The 15,078-nt window shown below is 42.2% G+C and overlaps 1 protein-coding gene across 4 annotated transcripts in view; it reads right to left on the bottom strand.

Annotated features, from left to right (window-relative positions):
- Positions 1–467: 467 nt before the first annotated feature.
- Positions 468–15,078, bottom strand: part of ezh2 (enhancer of zeste 2 polycomb repressive complex 2 subunit) — a 111,341-nt gene continuing 96,730 nt past the window's right edge. For all 4 annotated transcript variants that reach the window (XM_041184798.1, XM_041184800.1, XM_041184797.1 and 1 more), the window contains 4 exons: positions 8,592–8,673; positions 8,399–8,479; positions 6,306–6,390; positions 468–769 (listed from right to left, as the gene is read on the bottom strand). In XM_041184798.1, the coding sequence (XP_041040732.1) occupies positions 709–769; positions 6,306–6,390; positions 8,399–8,479; positions 8,592–8,673 (309 nt within the window). In that variant the 3' untranslated portion in view covers positions 468–708. The remainder of the gene's footprint in view (positions 770–6,305; positions 6,391–8,398; positions 8,480–8,591; positions 8,674–15,078) is intronic.

A 15,078-nucleotide genomic window follows, 5' to 3' on the forward strand; every position in this document is an offset into this window, starting at 1 on the left:
CCAGTAGAAACTATTATTTTACTAATTATGGTAATGGGATTGTTTGCTGTATCATACTATGAACCTGTAATTCCTGTATTCAACACTTCCTTTCTTGGTCAGTCACCAGCATTTCATGGCTCTCCCACCTTCAGCTTCTATCACCACCTTTGGAATGCAAATGTGCGATGGGTTGTCTTGATACATATTAATAGGTGCTGGAAATGCATACCTGCTGTGAGGCTCTGAGGACAATTTATGCAAAGCTGAATAAAGGAATACTTACACTGCAGGCCCATGAACATTGGAAAGGTGTTTCATACTACAAAAGCACTATTTACAATTAAAATCCTCGTTGAGAACAGATACAGCTGAGCAATCCAGCACCAATCCTTGTCATGCCCGAAAATTGGCAATATTCTGTTCCAATCACTATCCTTTCAAACGTTCATGTCAAAACAAAACAAGTTCAAAAATTTAAGGTCACATTAAAATTCAAGTTTTTTTATTGTTATAATTGCACCAACAGCTCACCACACTGGTGTATAGTAAAAGTAGATATAAAACTGGCAGCTTTTGAAAAATGATAGCTTTAATTTTTACAGTATAAATTATCACAGTAGTTTGTTTTAATCAACCAGAGTTGTTTAAATATGTCTCCATACAGTACATAGAAATCCTGAAATGTAAAAGCAGCTGCCCATGTTTTCAACTGAGGCAGTTTAATTTTCATGGAATTTCCATCTCTCTCTCTATACCAACATATTTAAGGGCATCAGCTTGACTGTACCTAAAAAAAACAAAAAAAAAATGAAATGATTTGTAACAGCGATCTATTAAAGTCTAGCTATTAAATGTAACAGCACAGGATTCCAATTTGGCCAATCTGCAACAGCAATTTTTCTGAGCCCAATCTTGGTGTCTGTCTCTTTAATATTCCTTTCCTTTAACTTCTTTTTCAAACTGTTCATTTTCCTTTTGAAGTACTCATGGACTCTACTGCAATACCCCCTTTGATTTTGGGATCATAAATTTGTGACCCTTTGGTGTTACTTCACCAACCACTGGAAATACTCACCATTTATCATAAGCCTTCATAGGAGAGTAGGAATTGCTAGATCAAAAAAAACCATGGCCCATCAGGTTGTCACATGACACAATAATAAAGTTATTGACTAATCAATAGGATTTTGGTCCCCTTATCCAAGGAGGGGTACAAAAGTTCACTAGGTTGATTCTTGAAATAAGGGAGCCATCCTATATTCTTTGGCATTAAGAATGAGGGGTGTTCTCATTGAAATGTACAAAATTCTGAGGGGGCTGGATGGGGTAGATGTTAAGGTGTAGTTTCTCTTGCTTGAAGAACAAGAAATCAGTCTTAGGATTGGCTATTGAGGACGGAGGAAAACTTAGCTAACTAAGTTGAATTCTCTACACTGGAAGGTTGTGAATGTTCAGTCATTGGGTATATTCAAAACTGAGATAGAATTTTGGGCAGTAAGGGAAAGAAACGAGTTGTGGTAAAAGATCATCTCGCTGAATGGTAGAACAGGCCTGAGGGGTCATAAGGCCTACACATATTTACATAAAATGTTCTAGTCAGTTTGTGTGCAAGGGGTGAGAAAAATGACAGAGAGCATACACGTCAGTTCAAATGGAGGAGCATCAAATCAACAATAACTCAATGTTTGAAGAGTTAAATCTTTACTTTGATACTTACTTCCCCAAGCAGCAGTCCATCCCCACCTAAAAGTTATCACCCTTCCCAAGGCATTACATTTCTATCTGCCCAAATGTAACACCTCTTAAAGAAAAGAGGGAGTCGGAAAGCAGGAAACTAGACCAGTTAGTCTAACATCTGTCATTGGGAAAATGCTGGAATCCATTAAAGAAATAGTCAGTTGCAGGAAAATTTAGAAATTTCTGATTTTCTAAATGTCCATTTAAAATTTAATAAAACCATATTGACTCTGCTTGATTGTATGAAAGTGAAATCATGTTAGACAAATTTGTTCTTTAAGGATGCAACAAGCAAGGTGGATAAAGGGGAACCAGAAGATGTGGTGTACTTGGATTTCCAAAAGGCATTTTATAAGATGCCATACCAAAGGTGACTACATAGGGTAAGAGCTCATGGTGTTGGTGGGGGGTAATACCTGTAATTGGCAGGTTTGTCTTGAGGAAAGGTTGGACAGGCAAGGCTTGTATCCGCTGGAGTTTAGAAGAGTAAGAGACAATTTGTTTGAAACATATAAAGGTCCTGAGGGGTCATAATAGGGTGGATGTGGAAAGGATAGTTTCCTCTTGTGGGAGAATCTAGAACTAGGGGTTACTGTTTAGAAATAAGGTGTCACCCATTTAGAACAGAAATGAGGTGAAATTTTTTCTCCCAGAGGGTTGTGAGTCTTTAAAAATCTCTTCTCGAAAAGGTGGTGGGAAGCAGAGTCTTTGAAAATTTTTAAAGCAAAGGTGGCCAGATTCTTGATAGGCAAAGTGGTGATTCAGGGTAAGTGGAATGCAGTTTTGAGGTTACTATTAGCTCAGCCATGATCTTATTAAATGGGGGGCAGGCTCAAGGGGCCAAACGGCCTACTCCTGCTCCTTGTTCGTCGGTTATATAGTAGCGTGAAGAGGATTGGTTAACTGACAAGAACAGAGGTTAGGATTAAATGGGTCTTTTTCAGGGTGGCAAACTAACTAGTGGGGTGCCAACTATTTCCAGTCTTTATGAATGACTTGGACGAAGAGCGCGAGTGTATTGTAGCCAAATTCCCAACAATACAAAAGGTAAGTAGGAAAGCAAGTTGTGAGGAGGACAGAGTCTGCAAAGGGATGGACAAAAATTTGTCAGGTGGAGTATAATGTGGGAAAATGCAAGGTTATCCACTGGTGACAAGAATAGAAAAGGAGGTCATTATTTAAGAGGCTGCAGAAAGCTGCGGTACAGAGGGATGTGTGTGTCCTTGTATATAAATCAAAGTTAGCATGCATATGCAGCAAGTAATTAGTAACACAAATGGAGTGTTAGACCTTATTGCAAAGGGATTGGAATATAAAAGTAATGAAGTATGCTACAACTGTACATGGCATTTGAGAAACTGCACCTGGTTAAGGAGGGATATACTTGCAATGGAGGGAGTTTAGAATGAGAAGTGATCTTATTGAAAGATAGAAGATTCCTAGGGGGACTTGACAGGGGAGGTGCTGAAAGATATTTCCCACATGGGGGAATCTAGAATTAAGTGCAGTTTCAAAATAAGGCTTCTCCCATTTAAGACTGAGCCGAGGAGAAATTTCTTCTGAGGGTCGTTGATCTTTGGAATTCTCGTCTCGAGAGAGCAGTGAATGCTCCGTCATTGAATATATTCAAGGCTGAGTTAGATTGATTTTTGATCTACAAGGGAGTCAAGGGTTATGGTGGGCAGGTTGGAAAATAGAGCTGAAGCCACAACTCAAAGGTTACGAAGAGAAGGCAGGAATGGGGCTGAGAAACTCATCAGCCATGATTGAATGGCGGAGCAGACTCGAAGGGCCGAATGGCCTAATTTCTGCTCCTACGTCTTATGGTCTAGATCAGTCATAATCTTATTGAATGGGGGGAGTAGACTCAAGGGGCCAGTGGCCTACTCCTGATGTCCTTAAACAGCTAGCATAGCTGCAGCAATACCTCTGGGATTACTCAGTTCTATCCTTGGCCTCCTTCCTTTGCTTCATGCTCACGATCAACTTCCATAATAACCCCGATGGCATGCAGCTCCATTTATCAACAGTAACCATCTCTTTGCTATTTGACTTCCTGATTAAAAAAGGGAATATTTCCCAGAACAACCATTTTCAGCTTCAGTCAGAAACTTCTCAGGTATATGCTCAGGGTTTGTTTGTCCCAGAGTCAGGTTTCAAACCCCTTAATCTATTATTCATAACCAAGAGTGCTTAATTTTACCTTAACAATTCTGCCCACCTATTCCTCTTACAGATACCTTGCTCTAAGAGAGCACTGGCAACCATGGATTTCTATTGGATTGGTCCATGATTAGATCTGACAAATTACTTCCTTCTGCAGCCTCACCTACAGGGGTGCCAAAATCCTCATCTACCATAGTCACTTATAGATTCCTCACAACCATTCAGTAAAAATAATACCAATGCTTTTTAAAATTGATATGAACTGTATGCTGGATCCCTCAATAAAATTCATCTAGTTCGAAACTTAGTTACACCTGTCTTGCTTATCTGCCACCACTGTCTCCAACAACCTATACTTATGTCCCTCAGTACAAACAATTTAAAATTGTGGCCTGTCTCTTTAAATCTCTTGTTGGCATTGCCCTCTTCCTACCTTGCATTCCACCTGTGGTTCTTCCAACTATGGCTTTGTGTACCCATCCTGCCCTTTGTCTGCAACTGGAAGCAGAGCCTTCTGCTACCTCAATCACCAGTCTTCAACTGTTCCAATTATCTCTCTACCTGAAAAGATTGTTAAGTTTTCAGTCTCCTCTACCAACTCTTCCTTAATGGCTCAGCAGCTATTTTTTTTTTTAAATTTTTCCCTGAAAGCACCATAGGATATTGTTCTCAATTAAAGGCACCTTTATATAAAAAAATAGCTTACATTTAAAGGTTTTAAACCACACTAGACAGATCTGGGCTGAATCATTCAAAAACCACAAAGTTTGATTATATTCAAAAACACCTAACTTTACTGCAGCAATTTTTGTGCCTTTAAGTACAACAGGGTTGGTGGTTCATTACTTATCATATTAAAAACTTTAGGTTTGGGTTTATTTTTACCTGGTATAAATTTATTGCAACATTTACATCAATAACACTTAGAACCTTGTAAGTTCGGATTCATGAAGCTCCTCCCCCAAGCAAAATAAAGTGTCTGATGTAAAATGGATAATCTAAGCAGTTCTATTACTAAGATACAAATAAAAATTTGCATAATTACAAAAGCAGCTATGCCACTGTGACAGAAAAGCTCAATAAAGAACATTTTCAATAAAGGAGCCTGAATTTTCCTCAGTGTGGAGTTGAGAATTTCTATGAAGGTAGATTCCAACCACCAGGCTGAGCCTTTTATAACCTTGCCTGCCTGATTTTTATGGTTGGCATGGGGGATATAGATGTGTACAAAGGGCAGCTCTTCGTACCAATAGCATTACTCATTAGCAGTCTGCCTCTCAATGGAGAGGAAATCAAGAGCAGCTGGAGCATTTCAGGGTGAAATGAGGTAAATCAATATCTGACACTGCAAACAAAAAACTGTTGATGGGCAGGGCTGGAAGAAGAAAAGCCCAGCCAAAACAAAAAGAAATTGAGGTTCTGAAGGATTTATTTTTCTGCCCAGCAATCATGAACTTCAGCAGAAATGGAGGATTCCAGATAAACCCTGTCCTACTCATTTTCATGTAGCAGGGCAACATTGGGCATGCAGCAAGACCAGCAAACAGTTGTGGAGATTCAGAGGTCATTTTCAGAATGGCCTCACAGCATTCCATTACCCACATTAGGAGTACTGACAATATTTATAAGGTTTCTGCAGCTCTTCCAGAGTTACTGCTAATATGCCTGATCATCACTGGGTTGAATTACATTTCTAGCTGACCATTTTCAAAGGGAAACTTGAGAGAAAAAAATCAAATAGTCACATCTGACGAAAGTGCATTTAAAATTTCAGGTGACAATGGTTAGAAAGGCACTGAACCTGACAGATGGTTTAGGCTCAACCATTTTGATGCATGATTCAAATTAAGTTTTAACTATTCAGGTTACTAGCTCTTAAAAAATGACAAGCTATTTAGCATTGGGTGATAGTACCGCAACATAATTGTTTTCTGCCCCCCCAAAGTAGAGGGATTTTACAAGAAAAATCCTGTTTTAAGTTGCTAATTTATTCCTACCTTTAGATGTCACTTATAAATGCAATAGTAATACCTATGTCACAATGAAGAAATTTTAAGAAATATTACAAAAACTAAATTTACATTGATTTATCTATTTCAAAATTTATTTCATGTCAATACTTACACATTAATCATTACCTCTAATTGGATGATTTTAGCAATGGTTTAACAAAATGTGAAAGCCTAAATAGCCAAGTGGTTATGGTACTGGGCTTGTAACCCCAAGATCAAGAGTTCAAATCTCACCATGGCAAATTATGAAACAATGTAATTTCATCTGAATAGGAACAGACGGAAACCTGTTTGTACTCGAAAGAGTTACAAACATAAAGATGTACATCAAAACATTATTTCTAAAACATATGAAAAAGAAGTCTTATTCTCCCAAACACTCATGCTACAAAATAGAGGTGATCATACCTGTAGTCAAAGAATAATTCCTCTCCAGTCTGGATCGCTCTTTTGGCAAAGATGCCAATTCTATGGTCTCCATTAACCATCATTACTAAAATCCAAGAGAAAAATATTAAACTACTTTGCTTATATTCCAGTTATACTGCCAGTCGTGGCTCAGCTGGTGACACTCTTAGCTCTGAATCACAAAGTTCCAGGTTCAAGGCTCACTCCAGGGTTTGAGCACAAAAATCAAGGCTGACACTCCTGTGCAGTAATGAGTGAGCGCTGCATTGTCAAAGGTGGTATCTTTCGGATGACATGTTAAACTGAGGCTAGCCTCTCAGGTGGACATATAAGATTCCATGATAGTATTTTGAACAGCAGCGGGGGGAGCTATCCCTAATGTCCTGGACAATATATATATCTCAATTCACATACCCACTGCAATGTGGTCAAGTCTTAAGTGCCCTCTAAAATTGCCTAGCAAGCCACTCAGTTCTACTAAACCACTACAGAAAAGTCAAACAGGAATAAAACTCAAGAAATAAAACTGGATGGACCATCTGGCGTCGAATTAGGCACTGGAAATTACAACAGCACACTCAGCCCCTTGACCCTGCAAAGTCCTCTTTATTAATATCTGTTGGGTTGGGGGCGGGGGGCGGGGGGGGGGGGGGGGGGGGGGGGGGGGGGTGTAGGTTTGTGCCAAAATTGGGAGAGCTGCCCCATGGACCAGGTAAGCAACAGCCTGATACAGTCATACTCACAAATCATACCATACAACTGATGCCCCTGACACCATCACCAACCTTGGGTATGTCCTGTTCCAGCAGGACAGACCCAGCAGTACAGGCACTACACAGGGAGTTGCTCTGGGAATCTTCAGCATTCAATCTAGACCCATGGCATGAAGTCAAACATGGGCAAGGAAACAGTTGTGAATGATAGTGGACAATTAAACAACAAATAGAAGGAGGAAGAGGTTCCACATGTATCCCAATGATGGGGGGTCCTGCACATCAGTGCAAAAGACAAGGCTGAAGCATATGCAACTGCCTTCAGCCAGAACTGCCGAATAAATGGTCCATTTTGGTCTCCTGAGGTCCCCAGAATCACAGATGCCAATGGCAACTTGATGATCTATCTGTGCTTCTTGCTGAGGTCCACAGATGCCAGTCTTCGTTCAATTTGATTCACTCCAAGTGAAGGCACTGGATACTGCAAAGGCTATGGGTCCTGACAACATCCCAGCAATAGTACCTTAGAACTAGCTGCACCTCTAGCCACGTTGTTCCAGTACAGCTACAACACTGGCACCTACCTGACAATATGGAAATTGCTCAGGTTTGCCTGGTCCACAACAAGCAGGACAAGTCCAATCCAGCCAATTACCACCCATTAGCCCTCTTGACCATCAGTGATGTGATGGAAGGTGTTGTTCACAGCGCTGTCAAGCAGCACCTATACAGCAATAACCTGCTCACTGATGCTCAGTTTGGGTTTGCCAGGCCACTCAGCTCCTGATCTCATTACAGCCTTGGTTCAAATATGGACAGGCCAGGTGAGAGTGATTGCCCTTGACACCAAGGAAGTATTTGACTGAGTTTGGCATCAAGGGACCCTGACAAAATTGAAGTCAATGGGAATCAGGGGAAAACTCCCCGCTGTTTGGAGTCATACCTAGCAGAATAGAAGATGGTTGTGATTATTGGGAGGTCAATCAGCTCAGTCCCAGGACATCTCAGCAGGAGTTCCTCAGGGTAGTGTCCAAGGCTCAACCATCTTCAGCTGCTTCATCAATGACCTTCCTTCCATCAGATGGTCAGAAATGAGGTTGTTCACTGATGACTGCACAAATTCCAGTGCCATTTGCACTACTTGGATACTGAAGCAGTCTGTGCCATATGCAGCAAGACTTGGACAACATTCAGGCTTAGGCTGACTAGTAGCAAGCAACATTCGCACCACACACAGCGGAGTTCTATGTTCAGATACTTAGAAGGGAGTGCAAGTATCTTGCTTTAACTGTCACAATCACACAAAAGTTAAAAAAAAGGTTTGTATGTTTCAGTGGGCACAACTTCTTTTCATAAACTTAAAAAAAAGCAAGATGATACCTTTGGCATAACAGTTAGGATTGACGGAATGGTTGGCAAAACGTATTTTGTTACCCTTGCGTGTTGCATCAACAACAAAGTCTGAAAAAGATGAAGGAACATTATAAATAACGGTTTCTACATTATCACAACTCATTGAACGCACATTTATTTATTCAGATCACCTAAACGGAGAATGTTCATTCATACATACCATTGTTCAGGTTGAAAAGGAAGCTGCACATATATTTGTCGTAAACTTTGCCACGACGATCAGCTTCATCCTGAGATATAATCTGGAAAACAGCTTGGATTAATTAATACGTCACCTACATATTATAAAATGAAATGCTGCTTCCTCATTTGTTAGATGCTGCTGGGCATCACATCTGTGGCCTAAGATAGCTCAAATGCACGTCTAAAGTATAAAAAATACAACATAGAAAATTAACAACATTTAAAGTGGATTTTTAGCAAAGTCACATGCTACACCATCCATACTTAACTGTTCCATTTCCAAATGTTTTACCATTTTCCTCCCAGTTCTATAGGAATAGCAACATTGTCACTTATGACCATTAAAATTTGGCATAATATAATTTGGTAGGACTGAAGTTGCCCCCGTTAGTGTTATAAATTACTAATATGAGTTCCAGATAAAACAAGGAAAAATCTTAAAGTATCCATATGACTAGAATATATTCATCTTCAGAGATGTCAGACTTAAATGTCCAAAGAAGTTATACCAGTACTTAGGAAAGGACAACAAATACTGAAATTGAGTATTTAAGTTGTTTTGTTACTTGAGTAAGAATTTTTTTCAAAATTTGTTCAATACTGGTTTTCAGCTTTCCAAAGATCTACTATAGCTGCTAGAAAGACTAAAGAATTGTACCCGAAATTCAATGCAATGAATAAATGTAATAAAACTTGATATGAGCTTTGATAATTTTCTTTTCAACACAGGAAAGACTATGAATTAAACAGGATCCTGGCCCCAAAAGTGAACCAATTGTGTCTAAAAAACAGGCTCCACTTATATACAAAATAAAGACCACTGACACACATTAACGTTGGATCCCTCATACACAGAACAAGACCACCAGAGGCGAAAGTGGCATAGACCCTGTATCTATTTTAACGAAAAGCAAGATTCCCCAAAAAAATCAAAACCTAACTCTCCATACAAAGTGAGATTCCCCCCCTCCACCACCCCTAACATACACAAAAGGAACCCCACCAGAACCTTACACACCCTAAAATGAGGCTATGTAGTAAAACATCCTTCCAGTATACTTTCCCCTCCAATGCCCAGTTAAGAACCTCATCATGCCTGCACTCCGATATAACAGACAGTGCGAGAGGCCTGCACCCAACATGCAGCCCAGTAGATTTGACCCCGCCAGCTGCTGGTCAGTGAAGGGCAGGGGGCGTGTGTGCCTCCTTCCCGGGCCTCCTGCACCAATCAGAGCCCCCTGCCCACAGGTTTATCTTCCAAAGACCACCTTACCACCCCCCCTCCCTGTCCTATCCAACATGCCCCCACTCCTCCTTGCTGTGGCCTGTCAGCCTGGTCCTGGAGTGGTCTCAGACTCACTCAACCCTCAGGTCCACTGCTGAGTGCCATCTCCTGCCCGACCTGCAGCACCAGCAGTGGCGACCAATCGTATTAGGCCAGCAGCTCTGAGGCAGGACTTCCTCCTGGAGACAGAGGGAAATCCTGCTTCATACTAATTAAAGAGCCACTGCCTGAAAAATTAAAGCAGGGTGAACTGGCTGAGCAGAGGGCGGCTTACCCATGACTTTTAAGCTGGGGTGCAGGGAACCCACTGTCAGTATAGTATCAGTAAAATCCAGCACCACATGTTTTAGAAATAAAAGTTTTAGGTTGTGGATTGAAATTTTTAGAAGTATGAAAATCGGAGAAAACCTAGGCTTAAGACGCTGGTAAACACTTGTAAGATAATTACCATACAAAGGATGGTCCATGTTTATTTAAAAGGGGTTAGAGTTAGAAGTGTGAAAACAATAAACAATAGATGGTCTTCTCATAGCTTTGGAATGGAGTCAGTAAATTTGGCAGGACTGAAGTTGCCCCCGTTAGTGTTATAAATTACTAATATGAGTTCCAGATAAAACAAGGAAAAATCTTAAAGTATCCATATGATTTTTAGATCAAAGGTCAGATTTAAAATTGAAGTTAATTAATTTAAATTTCTATCTGGGAAATCCCAGGTGTGCCACAATGCGGTGGGAATAGGTTTCAGTGAACAACCCTTTTGTGTTGGGTTTAGCTGTGTGTTGCCTCACAGAAACCATTAATTAGCTTGGGAGGCATTAGGAACCAGGGAATCACTAAGCAGGAATTGCAAATGGGGCCCATGCTTGGTATGAAAAATCCAAATTTATAGGGAATTAAAATTGTCACATCTGCCTGGTAAAGCTAGTGGAAGAGATTGGCAGTGGAATCCTCAAGAGTGAGAGAGAAGTCTCGAAGTCTAAGTGCCAGATAGGGAAACAGCGGAGAGTCAAAGTGAATTCCTGAGATCTGTGGCACACCTTCATTTGATCCCAAGGGAAGTGAAGGACGTATAGGGAAACTACTGAGTGGAAATGAAAATAAGAAAAGGAATATCCTGTTGAGATTTTCAGGCTTAAAATTGAAGGCTTACTAAATATATTGATGGTAGATGGGAATGTGAAACTCGAAACACAAACAGATCAGCCGTGATCTTATTGAATGGCGGAGTAGGCATGAGGGGCCGAATGGCCTACTTCTGCTCCTAGTTTGAATGTTCGTGTGTAAAGCCCAAAAATCTAGAAGCTTCAGACCTCAAAATTCTTTGGCCCAAAGGACTGATAAATATTGCTCCCTGAATGGTCAAAAGCCATCAATGAGTAGGCTTCTCCAGTCCTCCAAGCCTAGGAAATAAAACAGGCTGAAATCCAAAGACGCTGAAGATGGCTTTGTGCATGGGACCAGTGAAAGTTACGTAAGACAGATCAAAGCAGCTTATATGCTGCATTCCGCTTTTGAGCCACAAAAAGAGTCACCTCTAGGCTATGAGGTAGATTGTAAAGTGTTGGGGTAAAAGGATGCTTTTCTCAGCAGAAGAGTGGCTTGCTGCAAGCAACTGTGCTGTGATTTCATTTTTGGTTCTTTAAATTGATTTGGCCATAGGCAAAAGGAGAATGAAAGTTTTCTGAAAATAGAAAATGTAGGGATATGAATGGAAATAGTATGCAGAGAAATCAACAGGTTTCCTTTCCTCTCAAGTCCTTGAATGTACTGTCACCTCTCAAATTCATTCCCATCTTTCCCAGAAGTCCCATGTTTGAATCTTTCCAATCAGGTTTCCCTTCCCTCCCACAGCACTGAAACAACTCTTATCAAGTCACAAATCTGCTTGGCAAGGTTAAACTTCCCTTCCCATTCTTCAAAACCTTTGACACTGTTGACCATGCCATCCTCCTCCAACGTCTCTCCACTGTCATCCAGATAGGCAGGGCTATTCTCACCTGGTTCCATTCTTATCTAATTGTAGCCAGAGTATCACTTGCAATGGTTTCTCTTCCTACTCTGACCCCAAGGATCTATATTTGGCCTTCCCTATTTCTCAGCCACATGCTGCCCCACAGTGACATCATCCAAAAGCACGTGTACATTTTCACATGCAAACTGATACTATCCAACTCTACCTTAACATTACCTCTCTAGACTCCTCCACTGTTACAAAATTATCAAACTGCATATCACCATCCAGTACTTGGTGAGCAGAAATTTCCTCCAATTAAATATTGCAAAGACTGAAGCTATGCTTTTGGTCCCTGCTCCAAGCTCTGTGCTCCTAGCTACTGACCCTATCCCTCTCACTGCAACATCTGAGATCCAACCTTGGTGTCACACTTGACCCCGACCTACCGACCTCATATTCGCAGATTCATTGAGACCACCTGTTTCAGCCTCAGTAATGTCACCTGACTATGTCCATCTCAGCTCATCTGCTGCTGAAACCCTCATCCATGCCTTTGTTCATTTTAGACTTGACTATTCCAATGCACTTCTGGCTGGTCTTCCACATTCTGCTCTCTACAAACTTGGGATCAAGCAAAACTCTGCTGCCATTTCTTAACTTGCACGAAGTCGCACTCACCTATCACACCCCTGTTGTCGCCGACTTACACTGGCTCCTAGTAAAGCAACATCTCAATTTTGAAATTCTCGTCCTTCCTTTCAAATCCCACCATGGCCTTGCCCCTTCCTCTCTCCATAATGTGCCTTGCCTGGTCTGGTCTACATGTGACTCCAGACTCACAGCAATGTGGTTAACTCTTAAATGTCCTCTGAAATGCCTAGCAAGGCACTGTTATAACAAACCGCTACAAAGTCACAGAAAAGGAATGAAACTGCAGACACCCGGCATTGACCTAGGCACTAGAAACGACAAAGGCAATCGCAGCCCTGTCGACACTGCAAAGTCCTCCTAACTAACATCTGGGGGCTAGTGCCAAATTTGGGAGAGCTGTCTCACAGACTAGTCAAGCAACAGCCTGACATAGTCATTCTTGCGGAATCATACCTTACAGAAAATGTTCCAGACTCCTCCATCACCATCCCTGGGTACATCCTGTCCTGTCGGCAGGACAGGCCCAGCAGAGGTGGCGGTTGTGGTATACAGTTGGGAGTGTGTTGCCCTGGGAGTCCTCAACATCAGCTCCAGACCCTATGAAATTTCGTGGCATCAGGTCAAACATGGGCAAGGAAGCCTCCTGCTGATTACCATGTACCACCCTCCTTCAACTGATGAATCAGTGCTCCTTCATGTTGAACACTACTTGGAGGATGCACCAAGGGTGGCAAGGGTGCAGAATGTACTCTGGGTGGGGGGTTTCAATGTCCATTACCAAGAGTGGCTCGGTAGCACTACTACTGACCGAGGTGGCTGAATCCTAAATGACATAGCTGCTAGACTGGGTCTGCAGCAGGTGGTGAAGGGACCAAGAGGGGAAAACATACTTGACCTCATCCTCACCAACCTGCCTGCTGCAGATGCCTCTGTCCATGACAGTATTGGTAGGAGTGACCACTGCACAGTCCTTGTGGAGGCAAAGTCCCGCCCTCACATTGAGGATACTCGCCATCGTGTTATGTGGCAGTATCATTGTGCTAAATGGGATAGATTTCGAACAGGTCTAGGAACTCAAGACTGGGCATCCATGAGGCACTGTGGGCCATCAGCAGCAGCAGAATTGTGCTCAAGCACAATCTGTAACTTCATGGCACAGCATATCCCCCACTTTATCATTACCATCAAACCAGGGGATCAACCCTGGTTCAATGAAGAGTGCAGGGGAGCATGTCAGGAACAGCACCAGGCATTCCTAAAAACGAGGTGTCAACCTGGTGAAGCTAAACACAGGACTACTTGCGTGCCAAACAGCATAAGCAGCAAGTGATAGACAGAGCTAAGTGATCCCACAACCAATGGCTCAGATCTAAGATCTGCAGTTTTGTCACATCCAGTCGTGAATGGTGGTGGACAATTAAACAACTCACTGGAGGCGCCGGCTCCACGAATATCCCCATTCTAAAAGATAGAAGAGTCCGGCACATCATTGCAAAAGATAAGGCTGAAGCATTCACAACAACCTTCAGCCAGAAGTGCCGTGTAGATGATCCATCTCAGCCTCCTCCAGAGGTCCCCAGCATCACAGATGCCAGTCTTCAGGCAATTCGATTCACTCCACTTGATATCAAGAAACAGCTGAAGGCACTGGATACTGCAGAGGGTATGGACCCTGACAATATTCTGGCACTAGTACTGAAGATTTGTGCTCCAGAACTTAACGCACCCCTAGCCTAGCTGTTCCAGCACAGCTAAAACATTGGCACCTACCCAGTTAAGGGGAAGGTTGCCCAGGCATGTCCCGTACACAAAACGCAGGACAAATCCAACCCGGCCAATTACCGCCCCATCAGTCCACTCTCGACCAAGAGTAAAGTAATAGAAAAATAAAAAGGGGGTCATCAACAGTGCTATCAAGTGGCACTTGCTTAGCAATAACCTGCTCACTGACACCCAGTTTGGGTTACGCCAGGACCACTCAGCTCCTGACCTCATTATAGCGTTAGTTCAAACAGAGACAAAACTCCCGAGGTGTGGGGAGAATGACTGCCCTCGACACCAAGGCAGCATTTGATTGAGAGCAGCATTAAGGAGCCCTAGCAAAATTGGAGTCAATGGGAAAACTCTCCGCTGGTTTGAGGCATACCAAGCAGAAAGGAAGATGGATGTGGTTGCTGGAGGTCAGTTATGTCAGCTCCAGGACATCACTGCAGGAGTTCCTCAGGGTAGTGTCTTCAGCCCAACCATGTTCAGCTGCCTCATCAATGACCTTCCTTCCATCATAAGGTCAAAAGTGGGGATGTTCGCTGATGATTGCACAATGTTCAGCACCATTCGTGACTTCTCAGATACTGAAGCAGTCCTTGTCCAAACACAGCAAGACCTGGACAAAATCCAGGCCTGGGCTGACAAGTGGCAAATAACATTCACACTACACAAGTGTCAGGCAACGGCCATCTCCAATAAGAGAGAATCCAACCATCGGCCCTTGATGTTCAAATGGCATTGCCATCACTGAATCCCCCACTATCAATATCCTGGGAGTTAGCATTGAACAAAAACGGAATTGGAATA

The sequence above is a fragment of the Carcharodon carcharias genome, chromosome 3 (assembly GCF_017639515.1).
Source record: "Carcharodon carcharias isolate sCarCar2 chromosome 3, sCarCar2.pri, whole genome shotgun sequence".
Taxonomy (NCBI): Eukaryota; Metazoa; Chordata; class Chondrichthyes; order Lamniformes; family Lamnidae; genus Carcharodon; species Carcharodon carcharias.